This window comes from Ailuropoda melanoleuca, chromosome 1 (genome assembly GCF_002007445.2).
Source record: "Ailuropoda melanoleuca isolate Jingjing chromosome 1, ASM200744v2, whole genome shotgun sequence".
Classification (NCBI taxonomy): Eukaryota; Metazoa; Chordata; class Mammalia; order Carnivora; family Ursidae; genus Ailuropoda; species Ailuropoda melanoleuca.
In genome coordinates this window covers 1,571,986-1,593,268 of record NC_048218.1, presented here as the reverse complement: position 1 = coordinate 1,593,268, position 21,283 = coordinate 1,571,986, and the positions used below count along the sequence as shown (strand labels likewise).

General features: G+C 52.5%; 2 protein-coding genes across 12 annotated transcripts in view; one reads left to right on the top strand and one right to left on the bottom strand.

Moving 5' to 3' along the window:
* ITGB2 (integrin subunit beta 2) overlaps positions 1-21,283 on the bottom strand; it is a 39,616-nt gene that overhangs the window by 16,504 nt on the left and 1,829 nt on the right. Inside the window, exons 1-2 of one of the 4 annotated variants that reach the window (XM_019799496.2) lie at positions 15,267-15,286; positions 6,180-6,471 (exon numbers count right to left, since the gene is read on the bottom strand). In XM_019799496.2, the coding sequence (XP_019655055.2) occupies positions 6,180-6,471; positions 15,267-15,271 (297 nt within the window). In that variant the 5' untranslated portion in view covers positions 15,272-15,286. Of the gene's footprint in view, positions 1-6,179; positions 6,472-12,174; positions 12,234-14,219; positions 14,309-15,266; positions 15,287-21,283 lie in introns of those variants that run through there. The other 3 variants (XM_034654483.1, XM_034654471.1, XM_011224760.3) reach the window with 3 other exon arrangements.
* Positions 17,930-21,283, top strand: part of FAM207A (family with sequence similarity 207 member A) — a 54,059-nt gene continuing 50,705 nt past the window's right edge. For 2 of the 8 annotated variants that reach the window (XR_004623460.1, XM_034654531.1), the window contains exons 1-5: positions 17,945-18,005; positions 18,894-18,979; positions 19,306-19,357; positions 20,077-20,177; positions 20,449-20,520. Coding sequence is in view for 5 of the 8 variants with exons in the window: in XM_034654531.1 (XP_034510422.1) it covers positions 18,974-18,979; positions 19,306-19,357; positions 20,077-20,177; positions 20,449-20,520 (231 nt within the window). In the remaining 3 variants the exon portion in view is untranslated. Of the gene's footprint in view, positions 18,006-18,893; positions 18,980-19,305; positions 19,358-20,076; positions 20,178-20,448; positions 20,521-21,283 lie in introns of all 8 variants that reach the window. The other 6 variants (XM_034654541.1, XM_019799497.2, XM_034654555.1 and 3 more) reach the window with 6 other exon arrangements.

Sequence of the window (21,283 nt, the reverse complement as noted above, 5' to 3'; positions counted from 1 at the left end):
CCCCCCCCCACCCCCCGTCTCAGAACTCTGTACCTAGCTGTGGTCTTTTTACCCGACCAAGAGAGCAGACAAGGTGCAGAGAAGCCAGGAATCAGGGGTGGCAGGGAGGAAGGGGCCTGTTCGATCAGAAACAAAGATCAATACAGCCCACCCAGAATGTGATGTGAATGCCAGCTCCTCTCCCCAGGGCAGGCCTTTAAGGGTCCCGGGGCTCGCTGCTGGGGGGCTTGGAGGGTATCCTCAGGGTCAGCAGAGGCCCTGACCCAGGACCGTGTGGTCCCTGCCTTGGCCTGTGGGGCTCCAGGGGTGGCCTGCAGGTGGGTCCCCCCTTTGCTCTCCTGTAACAGCTGCCTCTGTGCCTGGGAGGGGGGGCTCTGGGTGAAGGAGAACCGGCCAGGGGCTCGCAGGATGGGGTTCCAGCGCTTTGAAGCCCTGCCCAGACTCAAGCTCCCGTCTTTTTGGAGGTGACCTTCGTGCTCCCTGGTCCCCACCAAGATTATAATCAGGAAATGTCAAAACAGAACACTCCATCCTTCCCGTTTGGGGTCAAAAGCAGAAGCCACAGAGCGCAGTGGCTTCCTGGGTCATAGCAGCAGCCGGATGGGCCGGGGAGGCAGCCTGGGTTCACGCCAGGCTGTCTGTGTCTCCCAGCCAGGCGTGTGGGGCTCAGGCCGAGGCCAGCTGGGGCCAGTCCCAGCTTGGTTCTGGGTCCCTCCAAAGTTCCACAGTGGACTGCCTGTGCTGCCTTGAGTGTCCCCACTAACCCTGGGCCAACCCAGCCACTGCCCCAGGCACTCTCAGCCTCTGGGGACCCTCCACCCCACCCCGAGGCTGCTCCACGTGGAGGGTGGGAGCTCCCTCCCCAAGAGACCCAGCCAGGCCCGTACTCCAGCAGGGTGAGCTTGTCCTGTGGTCCTGGGGCAGGGGTAGCCCCACTCGCTCTGCCGTGGCCACAGACTGGGCCCCCAGACATTCTCAACAACCAGCATGTAAGCTCCAGGGGCCCGTGCATGGGAAAACCGAGGCCCTGAGCCGCAGCAGGGTGTGGACCTGGGTGCCAATTCGGCCAGCACACCCCTCCCACAGAAAGGGAGAGAGCCCCGCTTACGGTAAGACAACCCACAGACTGCGAGGTCCTGACCCTGACCGTAGGAAGCTGGGCAGAGGTGGGGAGCCGCCCTCTCCCGAAGCGCTCCTTGCCCACTGGAGCACCAGGGGGTGCCACGGGGAAGGCTGCCATGGGGAAGGCTGCCACAGGGATGGTTGCACCCCAGCCCCTGTGTCTCCCAGCCCATGGGGGCAGGATGCCTGGACATGGCAGCTCTGGGAGCTCAGAGCCGGCAGCCAGTCCTCTGCCTCAGGCAGGTGGGGCTGGGGCAAGCTCCCTCCTCGATGGGCGTCAGGGGGCGATGGCTGCCATGCACGGACCCGGCAGCCAGGACTGGGCCTTGGAGGCCGGGCCTTGCCTGAGACCGGCATCCGGGAGCTGCCCAGACCGAGGCCCCTCTGAGCGTTGTCCTGCACAGGTGCCCGAGCCCGGATGGCGGGTCCGCCTAGTCAGCACATGCTGCCTTGATTTCCCCCGGGATCAGAGGGGCGCGTGGGTCCATCCCGGCTCCGGGTGCAGGACAGGCTTGGATAGGGCTCGTCAGCGGCGCCACAGGACTGGCACCCAGGGGCCCTCGACTTGTAGGGAGACGGGCACAGGAGCAGGAGGGCACATGGGAGGCCCAGGCTGAGCCTGTGCGAGGAGGGGGTGGGGGAGTGCAGGCTCTAGGCGCAGCCAGGCCTCTGCCCCAGCTGGTGGGGCTCGGGCCCTCCCCGCCACCCTGCCATCTGAGGGAGGCCCCCCACTCCACTGGCTCTTCAGCTTAGCTCCCCTGAGAGAAGGATGGGCTGGTCACAGGGACCCAAGGTGCTTAAGAAAGGCCCTCGGGGCTGTGAGGACTTGAGACAGGGCCATCTTGCACACCCCCGCCCGCCAGGGCCTTGCTGGCGCAACCCGAGGGCATCCGGGGGAAGTCGTGGGTCTGGGAGTCCCCTGCGGGGTGGCTTCCCCGAGACCCCACGACCCAGGCCTGGCACTCTCCCTGCCCCGGCCCCGGGGCCCTGAATGAATGCAGTGAACCAGGGTCACCTGCAGAAGGAGAAAGCTCTGAACAGCCAGGTTCCGAGAGCAGAGGGAGAGTTAGAACTAGGTAACACGTTCCTTCCAAATCTCACACACACACACACACACACACACACACACACACTCACACACACACTCACACACACACACACACACACTCACACACACACACACACACACACTCACACACACACACACCCCATATTTGGTAAAAGACCAGAAAAGCGGAAACATGAGAAAGAAAACACTTTGCTCCCCGGGCAGAGGGAGGGCACTGCCTGTGCGTCGGACACAATCTGATGTCAGATCAGGCTTCTGGTCAAAGACAAAAGACATGCAGATAAAATGAAATCTCCTTCCGACCCACAGCCAAGGACAAACAGGGACAAACAGCTGAAACAGGACTGTCCTCCAGGAACTCACAACTACAGGAATGCTCATGCTTTGCTGGAGGCAAGAAGCAACCTTAGCTTCCAATAGCCTGACCTCCAGGATCCCGTAAGTCTTTAACATAGTAAAATCCCTTTAGAAATTTCCATTATCTCTAGGCCCCCAACATAAAAGTTTATAACCAACCGCCCCTCACAACCCCAGCTCTTTCAGTCCACGGGTCCTGTCCCCCTGCATTCATAAAACCACCTTTTTGCACAGAAAACGTCTCAAGAATTCTTTCTTGACCATTGGCTCACATCATATCAAAAGAAGGTTTTGCAAAAGTGCAAACCCTCAGACCAGGCCACTCTCAAACCCAAGGGCTCACTGCACCTCCAGGCCGGCGAGGTCAGAGAACCAATCCACCCAGAGGGGCACGCAGAATCAGCAGGGCGGGGGAAGAAGGTGCAGGTGGGAAACTTCAAAGATCAGAGGCAGATAAGGGGCCACTGGGGAAACTGGGGGATGGGCATGAAGGAGCGCACGGGATGTGATGAGCACTGGGTGTTATTACAACTGATGAATCACCGAATTTCAGAACCTCTGAAACTAAAAAAAAAAAAAAAAGAGAGAGAGAAAACACATGGGAGATAGGGGAGCCCTCCGTACTCACCCCCGGAGCTGGAGGGCTCAAGCTGTTTCATGGAGAAATAAGGCAAATGTCTACAATGGATCTGAACGAGGCATCAGCCTTTTTAAACCAACAGACAGAGTGGGGAGATGGGGTCATTTCTGCTTTCTACAAAAACACACAGAATTGGACAGAAACCGCGAGCCACGGGAGGGGGCTGGACCCACCGCGCTCAGAGCTTGGAGGCTCCAGACAGACACAGGGGACAGAAGGAGCAGTGGCCGGAGGTGGTGTGACCTGCGTGTCCTCTGGACCCCGGCCCCACAAGTGTCTGCAAGACATGTCCACCTCACGGCGAGAGCAGGCCGTTTGTGACGCGATGAGACACTCTCCCACGGATTCATCGGAAAATGTAAAATGCTCGCTCGACATCTCACAAGTCAGAGACGAATCAAAATTGTGTTTGCGGGGAGTGAAGCCGGTGCCCTGTGTGCCCTGGCCACGGACGGGGACCGAGGGACCATGTGGGAGGCAGACTCAGAAGTGGTGGAAAGAGCAGGAAAGCTTCGGTGAGGGAGGCAGGAAACACACAGATAAGGGTGCACGTCGTGAGTCGGAAAACAAACAAAAAAGCTACAGTTGACAAACACATCAGGCCTGTTTCCTTGAAAAGGCAACCAAGTTGGTACGAGGATGGCCAAGCAGCTTTGGGAGGAGTGGCCAAGGGGGCGGCCCCGCCTAGGGGACGGGCGGCATGAACGTGGCCGTGGCTGAGTCAGAAAGAGCAAGTGGGCTGCACACCAGCCTTCCAAGGGGATGAACAGAAGCGGGGGTTCCCCAGGAAGGGGCCCCTTCACACCAGAGGCCCACGTAGACTCCGTGTGGGGAACCAGGATGAAAACCTGTGAGTAAAAACAAAGGAAGAAAATAGCAAGGAGGACGGACTCTAAAAGAGAGAATTCTGTACATAAAACAGGACATGTAATGAATCTAACATGAAAGGGCAGGGGTCATTTCGCAGTCAGGAGATCTCAGAAGTCAGCAACAGAGAGGCAGATGCCCCAGGGAGGCCATGGGCAGGGAACCGGTCATCCCAGCGGCTGACGCGGCCGACACAGGGCCTCTGGCCAGCTGCCCGCTCCGCCGACCCAGACAACAGGGCCTCCTATCTGGCTGTCCAGCTGGAAAGCATTTCTCCCATTTGGGAGGTGCTTCCAGGGGCCCCACACAGCAGAGAAAGTGTGGGACCGCCTATTAGGGCATCTCAACTTTCATGGAAAAACGTGAAAACAAATGTCCCCCAGGGGCCTTCATTTCTGTCTGGGCAGTGGCACAGGGATGTTTGTGCTGAGCGGGGGACCCACGCCAGGGGCTCACGTGGCAGCAGGGGTCTGCTGGCTCCCTGACCCCCCCGGGGAAGTGTGTTCTGAATCACACATTTGATTATAGAGTTCGTTGGAGTTGGAAATACAGGTCCCCCCCTGTTGCAGGGGAAGATGCAGACAGGCCTCCCCCATCCCCAGAGAGCGGTAGCTTCCTCCGCAGAACAGTCTGCAAGGCCCTTGCCGGTCAGCGCTCCGTCCCTCACGAAATTTCTAGGCAATGCCTGTGTTTGCCCGGGGCCCGCAGCCTGCACACAGGGCCGGGAGTTCCAGCCGGATTTCGTGGAAACCCAAGGCCCAGCCTTTGCGAGTTGCCTGCACAGACTCCCTCCCTGGGGCACAGCGCAGGGGCCAGGCTGAGCCCCCTCCCCGTGCTTGTGCTCGGGCCCCTCTGCTTCCCGCTCGTGGATTCACTTACCAGCTCCGCAGAGAAACAGGTGTGAGCCCTGCTGCAGTGACACTGGTCAGAGCTGGTTCCACCCGCCCGGAAAACCTGCCTGGTCACTCAGAGCCAGCCTGGCCCACAGTCACCTGGATGGCAGGTGACCACAGAGTGATGCCCTGTGCCTGCACAGGATGCGGGACTGAGCGAGGGCTCAGATACTAGAACCTTCCGCAAGGACCATGGGGTGAGGGGGAGCCCAGCCCCTGGCTGCCCCTCATCGTCCACTCAGGATCCCAGGTGGAGGGGAGCTCTGGGCTCCAGCAGGTGTGGAGAGCCCAGCTGGGGACGGCAGAATCCCAGCCGTCCCTGGGTCAGGGGCAGAGGACAGGGTGCCGGGAGCACGTGACGCCAGGGGACAGTGCAGGGTGTGGTAGTGTTGGCTGGAATCCAGGGGGACCCCAGGGTCCCGGCCCCCCACTCCCAGTCACACACCTAACATCTGTCCCCTAAAACCCAGCTGTCATGGGACACCTTCACAGCATTAGGCCAGAGCTGGCGACCCTGAGAGTCTAAGAGAAGAGGTGGGCCCAGCTGCAGGAGAATGTCTACGTGCGTACAACACACAGCTGCACACCCATACGAACCTCGCGCACAGCACTCACACCTGCACGCCTCACACGCTCAAATACTTACGTAAACACACGCGCACACACGATCTCACACTCAGACACTCACGCACAGCACGCACAGACTCTGCGGGACACAGACCACCACAGCCAGGCTTGGGGGCATGGAGAGGAGGGGGTCTCAAGCAGGAAGAGGAAGGTGGGCTGGGGCCCCCAGACTCCCCGCACAGGCCTGCCTCCCCCTGCTGCAGCCCCTCCGGGAGGGTCTTGCCTGCCCGCCAGCCTCCTCCTGGCCCTGCAGGGACTTGCCCCCACGTCGGGGGCTCAGTGAGTGTCCGTGGCTTGTCAAGAGACCCTAGAGCCAGTGGCTGAGGCCTGTGGCTATGCCCCATCCTCCTGCCATGCTGGCTCCGGTCCCCAGTTACAGATGCTCCCACCGTTCTGTATGGCTCTGCCCACGGTGGGCACAGCACTCCCCCTTGCTGGATCTCAGTAAAAGGGGGCCTGGAGTGGACAAGCCCAGTGGGTGATGGGGACCAGGGCTGCAGGGCCCTCTCCAGGCCTGGGCCACTCCCAGGGGAAGACCCACAGGGCCCAGCTGTTCCCCTCTAGAAAAACAAGCCTGCACACAGAGGACCCCCTGTTCACTCACCCCGCTGATGCCCTGGCGACCTCGGTGGGGCGTCCTGGCTGGGCAGAGAGGGGGCGTCAGCTCCGTTGGTAACCCGGCGGGGCTGCTGCACAGTCGAGCAGATGGGCCAGTGAGCCCCGATGGTGAGGGCACGGTGCTTCCTGTTCCAGGCTGCTTCAGAGGAAGTACATGTGGCTGATTGCACCACAGGTGGCCCGTCAGACCCCAGCCTGCACGCTGCACGGGCTCCCCACCCAGGGGTGTCCGAGGAAGAGTCCACAAGCAGACGAGGGACTGGCCGTTCCGCACGCACCTTCCGGGGAGGAGCAGAGCAGCACGAAAGGGGGGGTGAGTACTGCGGACCAGGCTCTATGGTGGCATGGAGGACTCACCCCCGTGGGAGGAGGCGGCCGTGCCCCGCAGGGACGGAGGACCACAGACCTGCACCCTGGGACAGGGCCCCGCCTGCGGACTGCACACACAGGAGAGGCGGGCGCACCCGTCAGAGAAGAAGCGGAGGCCCTGGGAGTCATGGGAATAAAAGCGACGGGGACTAAGGAGCAGAATGACACTGAGAGCGAGCTGGTGAGCAGGGCGGGATCGGCCGCAGCCCAGAGGTGGGAAGACGCACAGAGATGCACTACGCCCGCGCCCATCTGACCCGCAGAGCCTGGGAGCAGAGACCCAGGGACAGAGGGGAGAAACTCCAGAGCCCGAGGAGGGGCCAGAGCAGCAGGCCGCCGCATGCCCTCGGGAGGCTTCTGACGCCTTCGAGCGACAGAACGGGGGGGGGGGGGGGGGGGAGGTGGGATTCGGGGTGGGGGACGGACACGGAGGAGAGGAGACGTGGATTGATTAGGTCCACAAAGAAGCAAAACCAGACGCGTCCAGATGGACCAGGACGCAGACACCTAGCTCCCTAGGCTCTGTGCGGAAGATGCTCTCCAGAAACAGGCAGACAGACAGACGGATACATCCAACAGGGACACGAGGGACACAAGGCTGGGCCAGGGACTAAGCAGAAATGAGGAAGCCTGAGTAACTACAGGTTTTAAACACAGAGGTAAAAATATTAAGACTCTGAAACAAAAATCCCACAGGACCGGAACAGGAGATCAAGGGAGCCCGCTGGTCTTTCTGATACTCAGCAGTGGACGTTTTGACAGGAAGTATTTAATATTATATGTAAGAAAAATCGAAAAGCCTTCTTAAGAACATAAATAGGATGTATACATCTAAAAAAAAGAAAATATGACAATTCTTGTTTTAAAAAAGACAAGACAAATAGAAAAAATAAGAAAGGATTATAAATTAAAAATATACAATAAGATATAAGGAATGATTTCTTTTTTTTCTAAAGATTTTATTTATTTATGAGAAAAAGAGAGAAAGAGCATGAGTATGAGGACGGACAGAGGGAGAGGGAATCCCAAACAGACTCCCTGCTGAGTGTGAAGCCCAATGCTGGGCTCAATCCCATGACCCTGACATGATGATCTGAGTCGAAATCAAGAGTCAGGCACTCAAATGACGGAGCCACCCAGGTGACCCAGGAATGATTTCAAATGTTCTAGAATACGCCAGAATTTCAGGAATCATAGCACCTAGGAGTGGGTTACAGTCTACCTCTTCAAATAAAAAAATTCTTGCATTGAGTTTTAAAAATATAGAGACAGACGAGTTCCAGTGAAATGTTCTCTATCAAGGGAATCTGCTCTTCATAGAATGATTCCAGAGAATAACAAAGAAAGGAGACTGAGAATGTCCCCATGTCACACCCGCTGCTGGCTCACTAGACGAAGCCATGACTGTCACCGGCCACCACACCACAGAGACAGATACCACACACTGTGCACATGCCTTTTATGCAGCAGTCTCGGTGAAACAGCAGTACAAATTTAGATACTAATAAAATAAAAATAACAATCGTTACTGCTGAACCCAACTCAGACCAAGACTTTAGATCTAACTACCAGGTTATAGGAAGAACAGGGGATAGAGGGATACGGTAAATGACACCACAGGGATGCAATCAACAAAACCCCACAAGACAAACAACAAACTGCAAGGGAGAGGGGGGGAACAAGAAGGCATGGCCCAGGAACCCAGAGATTAAGAGATTTAGGAGAAAAGCAACCAATCACAATGCATGGACTGGGTGATAGTAAGAAATTACTTTTGGGGCACCCAACTGGCTCAGTCGGATAAGCATGTGACTCTTGGTTTCAGCTCAGGGGGTGATCTCAGCGTCCTGGGGTTGAGTCCCACATTGGGCTCCGCATTCAGCACAAAGTCTGCTCGAGATTCTCTCTGCCTCTGCCCCACCACCCCCTGTGCTCACTCGCTCTCTCTCAAATAAATAAACAATTTTTTAAAAAAATTACTGTTAATTTTTTTAGGTGTGATAAAGATTTTATGGGGCATCTGGGTGGCTCAGTCCGTGAAGCATCTGCCTTTGGCTCAGGTCATGATCCCAGGGTCCTGGGATCGAGCCCCACCTTGGGCTCCCTGCTCGGTGGGGAGCCTGCTTCTCCCTCTCCCTCTGCCTGATGCTCTGCCTGCTTGTGCTCTCTCTCTCTCTCTTTCTTTCTCTGTGTCAAATGAATAAATATATAAAAACTTAAAAACAAATAAATAAATAAATAAAACCTATTTCCCTTAAAAAAAAAGATTTTGTGATTGTGTTAAAGAGTTGTCACCTTTAAGAGTTACACATTGAAAGATCTACAGATGACATGATTTGATGCTCTGGATTTGGGTGGGGAGGGATGATGGAGGAGGGGTGGGAAAATTAAGGAGATGTCCACCTTTTCGTACATGTGGACCCTGCTCCTGGGCTCCCAGGGAAGCTAAACCTTAACATTTACCCAAGATCACAATGACTCAGCGAACCCTCAGAGCACGGGCTCTATCTCCGCCCCAAGTGCGTACCCTACATCTGCTGCATTAAAAAAACCAACCCAAAAGGCGCATTCCAAGCATAAAGAGAAGAAAACCAAAACACCTCCCTGGCTCCCATAAGATTAGAGTCACACAGCTTCGCATATACTAAGAACATAAGACAAGGTCTGTAGTTTTCTGGAACACTCTGCATCGTGATGGTGGGTAACTGTGTAAAAACATACATCACGGCACCGAACGCTCCTCCCCGGAGCACAGCCTTCCTTGTGAGCACGGAGGAGCCCGGGCAGCTGTCCTCGCTTGGGCTCCAGTAAAACTCTTTTCTTTCCTCTTTAAAATTTTAAAAAAGTTTTGTTCATTCTGCAGCAGCGGGTAAGGGTATAAATAAAACAAGATTGGCCAGGAGTTGAAGACTGTTGAAGGGAATGTTGAGGACATATGGATTCATGAGACTGTTCAGTCTACTTTTGTGACTGTGTGAAATTTTCTGTGGTAAAATTTTTTTTAACTTTAAAAAGAAGTGAAAATTTGCTTAAGGAAGATACTTTCAGTTTTGCAAGATGAGAAATTCTGGACATTGTTTATACATAATGTGGACATAACAACATCTCTACTGCACACTTAAAAATAGGAAAAATGGTTGGTTACAAGATTAAATTTATGTTATGTGCTTTTTAAAAAGATTTTTTAAATTCTTATTTATTTATTTGAGAGAGAAAGCATGAGGAAGGGGGAGGGGCAGAGGGAGAAGCAGACTCCCCACTGAGCAGGGAGCCCGATGTGGGACTCAATCCCAGGACCCTGGGATCATGACCTGAGCTGAAGGCAGACGCTTCACCAACTGGGCCACCCGGGTACCCCTATGTTGTGTGGCTTCTTGTTTTTGTTTTTGATTTACCACAGTTAAAAAGGAAAAAGTGCAAAAAAAAAAATGCTGTCTATCTGATAAACTGTTAAAACAGACACTGAAGGCCAAAAAATAAAGGCCTGGAAGATAGATGTATTATGTGCTGGGAAATACTAACAATTATGTAGAAATGATTTTAAAAGGTATAACTCAAGGGGATCCTGGGTGGCTCCGTTGGTGAAGCCCCCAGCTCTTGGTTGCGCTCAGGCCATGATTTCAGGGTTGTGGGATTGAGGTCTGCACTGGGCGTGGAGCCTGCTTAAGATTCTCTCTCTCCCTCTGCCCCTTCCCTCTCCTCTCCCTCTCTTAAAAAAAAAAAAAAAGGTGTTACTCAAGGCAAAAAACATTAAATACTTAAGGAAGGATGGAGGTCATGGAATTTATAATCCACAAAGAAAGCTGAGCTGTCACGGGTCTTTCTATGCTAAACAAAATAGGTACAAAATACATAGAACAAAAACTGACAAATACATAAGCAAACAGACACAGCCACAAATGCAGCGAACAGCGTTATTGTACTTCTCTCAGAAATGAACAGATCAAAGAGAAATGCAGTGAGGTCTATGGAGAATTTGAGGAATACGACCTCTTCTCTTCAACCAACAAACAGAGCATGTATTAAGCCACAAAAGAAATCTCAAATGTTCTAAAGCACAAATGTCACAAGGACGCCAAACTCATGGACACAGCATAAGAATATTAGATATTGGGGCGCCTGGGTGGCACAGCGGTTAAGCGTCTGCCTTCGGCTCAGGGCGTGATCCCGGCGTTCCGGGATAGCCCCACGTCAGGCTCCTCTGCTGGGAGCCTGCTTCTTCCCTCTCCCACTCCCCCTGCTTGTGTTCCCTCTCTCACTGACTGTCTCTATCTCTGTCAAATAAATCAATAAAATCTTAAAAAAAAAAAAAGAATATTAGATATTAACTGAAAGGTGATGTTAAAGAAAAAACCCAGCATCCTGAGACACTGGCGGCAAACCTAACGCAGAATCGGTAGGCACACCACGGAACGCTCATACAGTGGGATAATACACAGCGACTGAAGCACTTATCCGGAGCTGTACGTGTCTGCAGGACACATCTCAGAGCCCTGATGCTGAGGCTCTCTAATGCACGAATTGCAGAAGGATGCATGGTGACACCACCCAGGCTGCATGATGCAGGAGACACCCACGTGCTCATGAGTCCTGAATTCAGGACGGTGGTCACCTCTGAAGGCACAGGGGACAGTGAGCCTGGCAGAGGAGTGCAGAGGCCTTCAATTTTTATAATTTTAAGAAGAAAGAATTCTGGGTAAAGCAAGGCAAGACGTTAAGCTCTGACAGACTAGGGTGGTGGGTACGTGGGCGTTGGTGATGCTGGTCTTCACACTTCTCTGTAGTCTTGAGATATTTTATTTTTTTAAAAAAGGAACTAAAGGGAGTGACTACAAATGAGCAAGAGGAGTGTGTGGGCTAATGGAAATGTGCTAAAATTGGGCTGTGGTGATGATTTCACAACTCTGTAAATTTGCTAAAATCATTAAATGGTGCATTTAAAGTTCGTGCATATTGGCATGTAAATTCTACTTTAATGAAGTTGTAACAAATGAAACAAAATGAAGAATATTTAGGAGAAAAAAGAAACCACCGGCAGGTTCCAATCCCAGCTGAGACCAACCAAGCACACTGCACTCCATCTCTACCACTGGTCACAACTAAAAATATCACACAGAATGAAACAGAGCAATTTTCTGAAAGATTGTGGTGAGCAATCAAAACTTGATGAAAGGCTGATATGGGGGGTGTCTTGCCCCCCCCCAAGACCCCTGGCTTAGTTCAAGGTAGTCTGCACCCCAGAAGAGCATGGTGCACATGGCCAAGAGAAGCCCTCCTTTCTGGAGTCTGGGCTGGGAAGGGATGCCCCGACGGGTGGAGAGAGAGGGAGAAATGCTTGCTTCATTTCCTTCGTCCTAGTCCTGTCCCAGAGGCAATTCCTGCTCTCGGCCTGAGCTCCCAAGAGGGTGGTAGCAGCAGCCCCAGCAGCAGAAGCTACCACAATCCTCACTGGGGCCCAGGGTGCACGCAGTCACAGGAGGTACGCAGCAGTGTGCGGGGACTACACAGCCAGAGGAGCAGGGAGGGAGGCCCCTGGGGGCAAGGAGTACAGGGGATAAAAAGGAGGTGGAGAAAAAGATCCCATGTAGCTTAGTAGGATGTTCCAGACTCACCCCTGAGCTGGACATGTGTGGAAAGGCTTTGAGCATCGAATCATGGTGTGGACCACTGCCAAGGTCAAAGACTGGATCAAGGGGCGTGCAAGTGTGAGATGGATCCAAATAACACTGTGAAGACTGTGAAAACTGAACTCATGTGGGAACCACAGCCCACAGGAAGCGGGTCTGAACTTGTGGTCTGCCCCTAATCAGGCTGACCTGACAGCAAACACAAAATGAGCAACATTGAAGAAGATTATGATAGGATCCAGAGACTTGTGAAGTAATATTCAAAATGTCCAAAGTACAATCTGAAAGTCCTCACACAACAATAACATCAAAGAAAATCTCAAGAATTTGTAAGAGAAAAAATAATGAACAATACTAACTCTGAGATGGTCCCAGTGTTGAAATCATCACAGAAAGCGTTTAAATTGGCTCTCATAAATGTGCTCCATTAAGTAAGGAAAACACTCTTGAAACAAATACAAAGGTAAAAATTTTCAGCAGAGATGAAAAACTATGAAAAAGAATAAAATGGATATTTAAATTAAGAATACAATAACAAAAATAAAAAATTCACCAAATGGGCTTAATGGGACAATAGTGAAGACAGAAGAAAAAGAGTGAACTTGAGGACCATTATGAATGACAAAGAGAAAAAAAGAGATTGGCAAAGACAGAACCTGGGCGCCAGCAGGATAACATCCAGAGGTCCAACATCTGCATCATTGGAGTCCCAGAAGGACAGGAGTGAAAGTCAATAGAAAAAACATTTGAAGAAATAATGGATGAAAACTTCCCAAATTTGGTTTAAAAAAGTATAAGTTTTCGGATTCAAGAAGCTCAGTGAACTTCAAAGAGGATAAACTTGAAGAAAATCAAGCCTTTCCACATCATACTCAAACTGCTAAAAACTGATAAAGAGAAAATGCTTGAAACCAAGCAAGAAAAACGACCCATTCCATGCAGAGAAACAAGCATTGAGTAGCTGCAAATTTCTCATCAGAAACCATAGAGGCCAGGGCACCTGGGTGGCTCAGAGGGTTAAGTGTCTGACTCTTGGTTTCAGCTCAGGTCATGGTCTCAGGGTTGTGAGACTGAGCCCCGCATCAGGCTCCATGCTCAGTGGGGAGTCTGCTTGAATGTTCTCTCTCTCTGCCTCTCCCTCCACTCTCTCTCAAAAATGAATAAACTTAAAAAAAAAAGAAATCATAGAGGCTGAAAACAGTCGTACAGCGCTCAAAGGAAAGGGCTGCCAGCCATGGTTTCTACTGCAGCACAGGTATTCCCCACAAATCAAGGAGAAGTAAAGACGTTCGCAGATGGAGGCAAAGTGAGAAAACTAAGCTCTAAGAGCAATCCTAAGATTTCAGAGGCAAATGATACTGGAAATGTGGATACTTAGGAATAAAGACAGAATAACAGAAATGGGGAATACCTGCGTAAATACAATAGACTATCTTTCTCCCCTCGGGGTCTTTAAAATATGTTGATGGTAAAAATTACAGTTGACCCTTGAACAACATGGAGGTTAGGGGCACGGACTCTTCCCCTCCCCGCAAAGTAAAAATCCATGTATGACATTTGACTCCCCAAAAACTTCACTGCTAATAGCCTACTGTTGACCGGAAGCCTTAGTGATAATATAAAGGGTCAATTAACACATACTTTGTATGGTGTGTGTGTTCTTACAACAGAGTAAGCCAGAGAAAAGAAAATGTTATCAAGAAAGTCATCAGGGGGGCGCCTGGGTTGCAGTTAAGCATTCGACTCTTGGTTTCGGCTCAGGTCATGATCTCAGGGTCATGATCTCAGGGTCATGGGGTTGAGCCATGTGTTGGGCTCCGAGCTCAGCAGGGACTCTGCTAAAGTTTCTCTCTCCCTCTGCCCCACCCTGTTCTCGCTCTCTCCAAAAAATAGATAGATAGATAGATAGATAGATAGATAGATAGATGAAAGAAAACCATCAGGAAGAGAAGCCACGTTTGCAATACCGTACTGTATTTATTCACACTGCATATACACGGACTCACACCATTCACACCGGTGTTACTCACGAGTCAGCTGAAGGACATTGCCTGGTCAGGTTTCCACACACGCGGATATAAAATACGTGACACTCCAGCAAAAGGAGGAACCACGCAGTCTTTAAGTTCCACTACCTTCCACCAGATGTGGTAAAATGCCAATTTTAAGTAGATACCATATTGTTTAGTGCACATAGAGTAAGCTCTAGGGCAGCCAGAGAAACGCTTGGTCAGGAAGCCGGCTGAGAAGTGAACAGGCAATGTTAGAAACACTTTTACATCCAAAATTAAAGCAGCAGGAGAGGGAAACAAAGGGGGAAAACAAAGAACAAACAGAAAACAAAAATTTAAACAATAGCCCTACATCCAACCATTTCAATAATTACATTAGGTGTAAATGGTTGAAACACACTGATTAAGACAAATATCTTCAAGTGGGGTTTCTGAAACCTGTCCCAACTCTGCTGCCCGTAAGAAACGTACTTCAGTTATGATAACGCAGGTGGGGTTAGCAGAAGGGGGAGGTGTTCCATGGAAGTGCTCATCAGCAGAAAATGGGAATCACTACGTCCATCTCAAGCAAAGTAAACATCACAGCAGCGAAAGCCCCCAAGTGTAGACTGGGGCTTTACTCACCGTGACGGCCGGTGCAGTGAGATGTAAGGACTGTAAATGGGCACGCACCTAACAACAGGGCTCGCAGTAGGCAAACACAAGAGCTGAAAGGAGAACGGGGCAAACACCCACTGAACAGCTGGAGACGTCGGCGCCCCCCTCAGTGTCTGTTAGAAAGAAGCAGATGAGGGCAGCAAGTACACGGAAGATCCGAAAACGCCGTCCAGCCGGCGGCCGCAGACGTGCGCGCGACACAATCACCAGGGAGGACTGACTCCTGCACACATCGGAGGGAACTGACATCACGCCCAGCATGTTCTGTAGCCATGGTGGAACCAAACCAGAAAATAAGCAACAGAAACATGTAGAGAACCCTCCAAAGAACCAACACACTTCTGAAAAACCCGTGGGTCCCACGGAAGCCTCAAGGTAAATTAGAAAATATTTTTTGAAATACTGCACCTCATCTCTATAGGACGAAGGAAAAGCAGCGCCGAGAGGGAAATTTATGGTCTGACACGCACCAGTGAATCCCAGGGATGAGAAAGCTGGGGGGAAAAACAGAAAGCCAGCAAAACAGAGACTCAGCGGACTCTGGGAAGATAGGCATCAAATCCACACGAGAGACCATTTCCCGCAGGGGCAAATTTGGAAAGACCGTGAGGTAATGGGGGGCAACTGGTGTCACATACTTAAACGGCTAATGGGCACCCCATTCCTTCCTGGTAGGTACGACCAGGACCACCAAGTGTTTGTGTCTTTATTGGGGCATTATCGTACGCGATGTAATTAAATTACATCCAGTAACAGGGAAATGGCTGCAGAGACCATGGTGCATCCAGTGTCCACCATCATGGAGCAGTGGAGACCAGGGCGTCACTGGCAGCCAGGTGGCAGACGGGCAGTCCTGGGGTGCATGATAAGGCTTTCTCCATTCAGGAATAACGGTGTGAAACAGAGGACGTGATGACCAACCAGCAGACACCTTCGTGGGGAGCGCCCACGAGAGACGAGGCTTTGTGTTTGGAAGAAAGCTGAAGCCAGGGATGAAAGAACAGAATTCTAGGAATAATCTTTTCCCCAAAGTCAGCCAATAAATTCCATCTGCACTCACTTTCACCTAACCTCCCAGTAAATCAACTTCATTTCACCAGGTGTTCATTGAGGACATGGTACCTGGCCCAACGCTGTGTTAGAGGCCCAGAGGGCACACAGCCTGTGCCCTCCAGGACATCATGGCCCTGTTCAGGGACAAGCATGTCACAGTGATATAAGGCAGAATGAGCAGAGGTCCCCCCGAAGTATTCTGGGCATGGGGGTGGGGGCACCGGGCAGCCGAGTGATGTAGAAAGAGGAAGAGATGCAAGAGGCAGGCTGTTTCCATTCCCTGGCTGTCCTGGCTGCTGGCCTGGGCAGCCCCAGCCCCACTTCCCACCCAGCCACATCCCTACACACAAAGCACCAAGAGGACTAGAGGGGACTCCTCTGGGGGCGTTTGAAGATTATGAAATAATTAATGATGGGGAACGTGAGGCTCCCTTTACAGAGAAGCCCAGGCAAGGCTGCCGTATCTTGGTCGATGCTGGGGAAAAGTTTGGAGAGTCAGGCAGCACAGCCCACAATGCCGTGTGGGTATGATGAGCAAGGCATGAGAACTGGGGGCCCACTCATCAGAGGAGGCTCTGGGGAAAAAACCTACCCAGCACTGAAAAGGCAGAAAATGGGAAAGGCTGTTAAGCATCTAACTCTTGATTTCGGCTCAGGCCATGATCTCAGGGTCCTGGGATGGAGCCCCAGTTCAGGCTCTGTGCTCAGCCAGGAGTCCGCCTGGGATTCTCTCTCCTTCTGCTCTTCCCTCTGCTTGGTCAGGGGCATGCGTGCTCTCTCTCTCTCAAATAAATAAATAAATCTTTAAAAAAAAAAAAGGCAGAGAACAAGCTCGGTCCTTGAGAGGGGCTGTGACGTGATGGCATTCAGGCCCACAGCAAGGCTGAGACAGCGCTTTCCCAGCTCACGCCCTCCCATCTTGCATCCTTTTGCCAACTTCCTTCTGCCCCAACTCTTGTCTTTTTGTGACCCCCTCCCCCATCTTCGCTTTTATTTTCTTTTTAATTTCTTCCTACCAGTAACTTCCTTCTGCAATGTTGATTCGGCTCTTGGTCCCTTTGTGATGGAGGAAGGGGGTGGGGGCGCTGGCAGAAGCATTGCAGAGGAAGGCGCAAGCATGCGCCTGTGCGGCTGGGCAGAACACAGCAGAAAACAGTGTCTACCCTGGCAGGTGCCCCAGACAGTTCTCTCCCTGGGTCTCCCACAAATCCACCCCAACAGGCAGAAAGTCACCCGCGAGGGCAGTGGAGATCCTCACTGTAATCCAGGCCACATGGGTGCTAGGGCAGCCAGGGAGCATAGAAAGTAGGGAAGGTATTTGAGAGGTTGGGGCCATTTCTAGCCACTTACCGTCCTGGATGCTGGCCTACATATCCTCATCCCCACTTACTACCCAACTACCACCTTCATGTCAAGCAGACATTTCTCTTTAGTTTTCCTCTTTCAGGCCTCCTCCCTTCAACTCAAATAAAGGAAGGACACCGTGAGGAGGCTGGGACAGGGTCAGGCCTATGGCCTGAGCAGGGACTGCTCAAGCCTCATCAGAACATAAAGATTAACCAACAGACTTGACTTTGTGGGAGGTCACACTGAGAACCTGTAGGGGGACAGAAGACTTGGCTCTAGATCAAAGGAGATTGAGCCAGAAAAAGTTAAGCAATGATCAACTCTAGGGGAAAACCAGAAGTTGTATAAGGAAGAAAATGTAATTATAGGATGTCCACCAGGCTCAGTAGTTCACGTCTACATTGTCAGAAAAACAAAAGCGCTGAGCCTAGATTAGAAATGAAACTGTTTGGGGGCACCTGGGTGGCTCAGTCAGTTGAGCATCTGACTCTTGATCTCAGCTCAGGTCTTGATCTCAGGGGCACGAGTTCAAACCCCATTTTGGGCTCCATGCTGGACATGATGCCTACTTAAAAAAATAATTTAAAAATGAAACTGTTGACAGTTCTACAGAATGTGAGGGATGGGCGGGGGTGAGAGAAGCTAACATCCTCATTACCACAACAGGAAGGTCACAATGCCTTCCCAGTCCCCTGGAATCTAATTTCTCTTTTCACTATGAAGACCGGGCTGACCTATGGGGCTCCGGTAAGTCAGGGGAGCCACCTAACCCTAACCCACGTCCCAGGGTCATTTCTCTCCTTATGGTACCTATCAAATTGCCATTTCCTGTTCAGTTTGTCATTTCTACCAATGCCAAATAGAGCCACTTGTGGACATCTTTAGGGATGTGTGCCCACTGAAAGTCTGGCCTGCCTTTGTCAAAGAAACTTTGTACTTTCTAGCCCTGGATTAAGGAACTCAGTTTCCATGATTGGCTTCTAAGCTCCTCTTGCCCCAGGGGCCTGGTTTAGGGGAATGCATGCTGAGCTAAGAGAGAAGCTTGCACCTGGGGTCCAACAGATAGGCCCACTGGTAGTGGTAGTAGCCTCTAGACACTCAATCCCTTTCCTTCCCTGGGCTCCAGTTTCCCTCACCCCCCTTCCATTGTGAGGACACAAGAAGATATATGAAAGGGTCCCTCAAAGGGCCTGGCACACACAGCAGGTGCCAATAAATGTAAAGTTGCAAATCATAAAAAGGTGATAGAGACAAGGTCCCAGGGATCATGGAGCTTTCAATAAAATTACAGTAGTTATTTATTTTTTTGAGGGGAGTGGCTATACCTGGATTTATGGAGAAATCTCATTTTGGGGCACCTGGATAGCTCAGTTGGTTAAGCAACTGACTCTCGATTTTGGCTCAGGTCATGATCTCAGGGTTGTGAGATCGAGCCCTGCGTTGGGCTCTGTGGTCTGCGCAGGGCCTGCTTGAGATTCTCCTCTCTCCCTCTGTCCCTCCCGATTCCTCCCTCTCTTAAAAAAAAAAAAAAGGAAAGAAAGAAATTTCTTCTTGAATTTTCTGCTTCTACCTTTTAACTTGTGAACCTGGGGGACTAACTTACTTTTTCTGCATTTGTTTCTTTGCTTGTAATAGATAGGAATGAAATTCTTTCCTGCCTTCCCTCCCAGAAGTGAGGTGCAGAGGAGAACCTGGCTTCCCCGAATGTGGACAGCATGAAGGTAGAAGGACATGGAGGAGGGCATGGGCTCTGAGGCCTTCCTGGGTTAGCGGGGGTGGCAGCACCTGCCCCTGCCCGTCCCCAGAAGGTGGGTTTCAGGGCAGGTTGAGACTTTGGAGGAGTACGTGAGAAACTTGCTCACTCCTCTCCCCAACCAGCATCCCTGGGAAGGTCGACAGAACCACTGTCAATTTCCCTCCCCCACTGGGAACCCCATGTTTTGGCCAAATCCAGTTCCTGCCTCATCCCTGAACTCATCTGTGTTTCTTGCCCGAATGGTGCGTTCTGAAGCTCCCCCAACCTGCCCGTGCTTTTCCCATCATAAAGGGCCCAACCCAATGCTGTGTCCCCACGGGCCTCCCTGCTGCCTCTGCACTTGGTAAGGAGCCATCCCTCCTCTGCCTCGGGGTGACACCTTATACATGGATGCTCCCTCACCTGGTGGCTGTGGTGACAAGCAGTCCCCTCATCCGCCAGTGAGGACGGTGACCACTGGCCTGACATCAGTGGGTGTGAGGTTATGGGCCAATAGGGACAAAGAACAGTGCCTGGCACAGAGAAAGTGTGGAAACAGCAGGCAGTGTGTTTTTTGGCTATTGCTGGTCACAGGGCTGCAGTGGAAACTGCAGGGCTGGACGCTGTGGCTCCGGGACAGGGGCAGCCGGGGCCCATCCTATGTAACGTGCTTGCTGTGCTCAAAACCAGGCAGAGCCCTGCTCGCGACCAGTGATTCTCTGGGGACAGAGGACGGTGTGTGGGAGAGGAGGAAGTACACTCAGGAAGCTGGAAACCCCGGCCTAGGTGCTGGCCAGGGTGCCTGTGAGGAATGCAGATCGCCTGGCCCACGCCCAGCCCACTGACCCAGATCCTGATGGGGGTGGGGCCTGAGTGTCCGTGGAACACGCTGCAGGTGGTCTGATGGGCAGGCAGCAGGGGACTAGTCCTAGAGCAGACTCTGAGCCCCAGGCCCCACTGGGCCCGCACCTAGAAGGCACTTGGTGCTGGCGAAGAAGGAGGGGAGGACCTCAGAGCCCCGGGACGGAATGGGGATCACTTGAAGCTGAAGTCAAACCTAGGGGCCTTTTCTCTCTTTCGAAGAGCTCTCTCAGCCTCCCGCACCAGTTTCAAGACTCCTCCTGCTCCACAGAGGACATCGAGGCATCTCATTGGGCTCCCCAGTTCCCCCCCAGGCCCCAGAGGTGGGTGTTCCTGTGCCTGTCCCACCTGGGTCCACATCACCCTTGTGGGCATCCAGCTGGGGCCGGGGCCTCTTTTCCCAGTCTCCCATGAAGTGCCCCAGCTCTGCCCACCTGCTTCCCGTCCCCCACCTTGGTTCTGCGCCCCAGTCCAGAGCTGGCCTGTCAGCCCAGAGGGACCTATCCAGAAAGACCTCACCCTCCTTCACCTGGGAAGCCCTTGCAGGCTGGGGGCAGTCTTCACTGTCGTCTTCTTCCTGTTTTCTCTCTCAAGGGAATAGCAGCACCCTTCCAGCGTGGGGCCCCATGGTCAGTCTTGCTTGTGGCCCACAGAGGAGCGGGGCAGGTGAGCGGTGGTGGGCCACTTGCCTGGGCTCTGGGAACCCTGCGCTGCAGTCCCAGGCACTTGCTGGGCAGGTAGCTGCAAGGCCTTAGCCCAGTTCCTGAAAGGTGGGGGTGAAGAGTCCTCCTCTCAGGACGCTGAGATGAAAAACCTGAAGCTCTCAGCAGAGCCTGGAAAGGTGGAGGTGGGGCAGGGGTCGGGGCCAGGTGGCCAGGGCCCAGCCCATTAGGGCTGGTGAATAAGACACAGGGGAGGGATAGGAGAGGAAAATCCCACTCTGATGGCAAAGCACCCAGGGGCTGGCTAAGCTGGGGTGAGGCTGAGGTTGGGGTGGGTTTGGAACATTTGCCCTCATCTGGGTGTGACCCCATTCACGCAGGGAATTGCCCGCTGAAGGTCACATGGGTAGGAGGGGGGCTGGACTGAGACCCAGGGCTGTGTGCTGGGTGAGCGCCAGGGAGACCTGACCCTTCTCACACCTGAGCAACGTGAAGATTCCAAGTTAAAAAGTCTGCAAGACCCAGGCAGGGGAGGAAGGGGGGCTGGGAGGAACTGGCTGTTCTTGGCCAGGCACCTCTGGGCGAGGGGATCAAAGGGATGTTAGCTGTTTAAAGTCGTTTTCTGTATTTTCCAAATTGTTTACGATAGCCACGTAGTAAAATCAGAAAAGGATATTAACTATAAACTGAGTAAATCAGCCCGGAGTAAAACAAATGTCGGAAGGGGTTCTCTACCTGGCTGGGGGCGGGGGGGGGGGAGGGGGGGG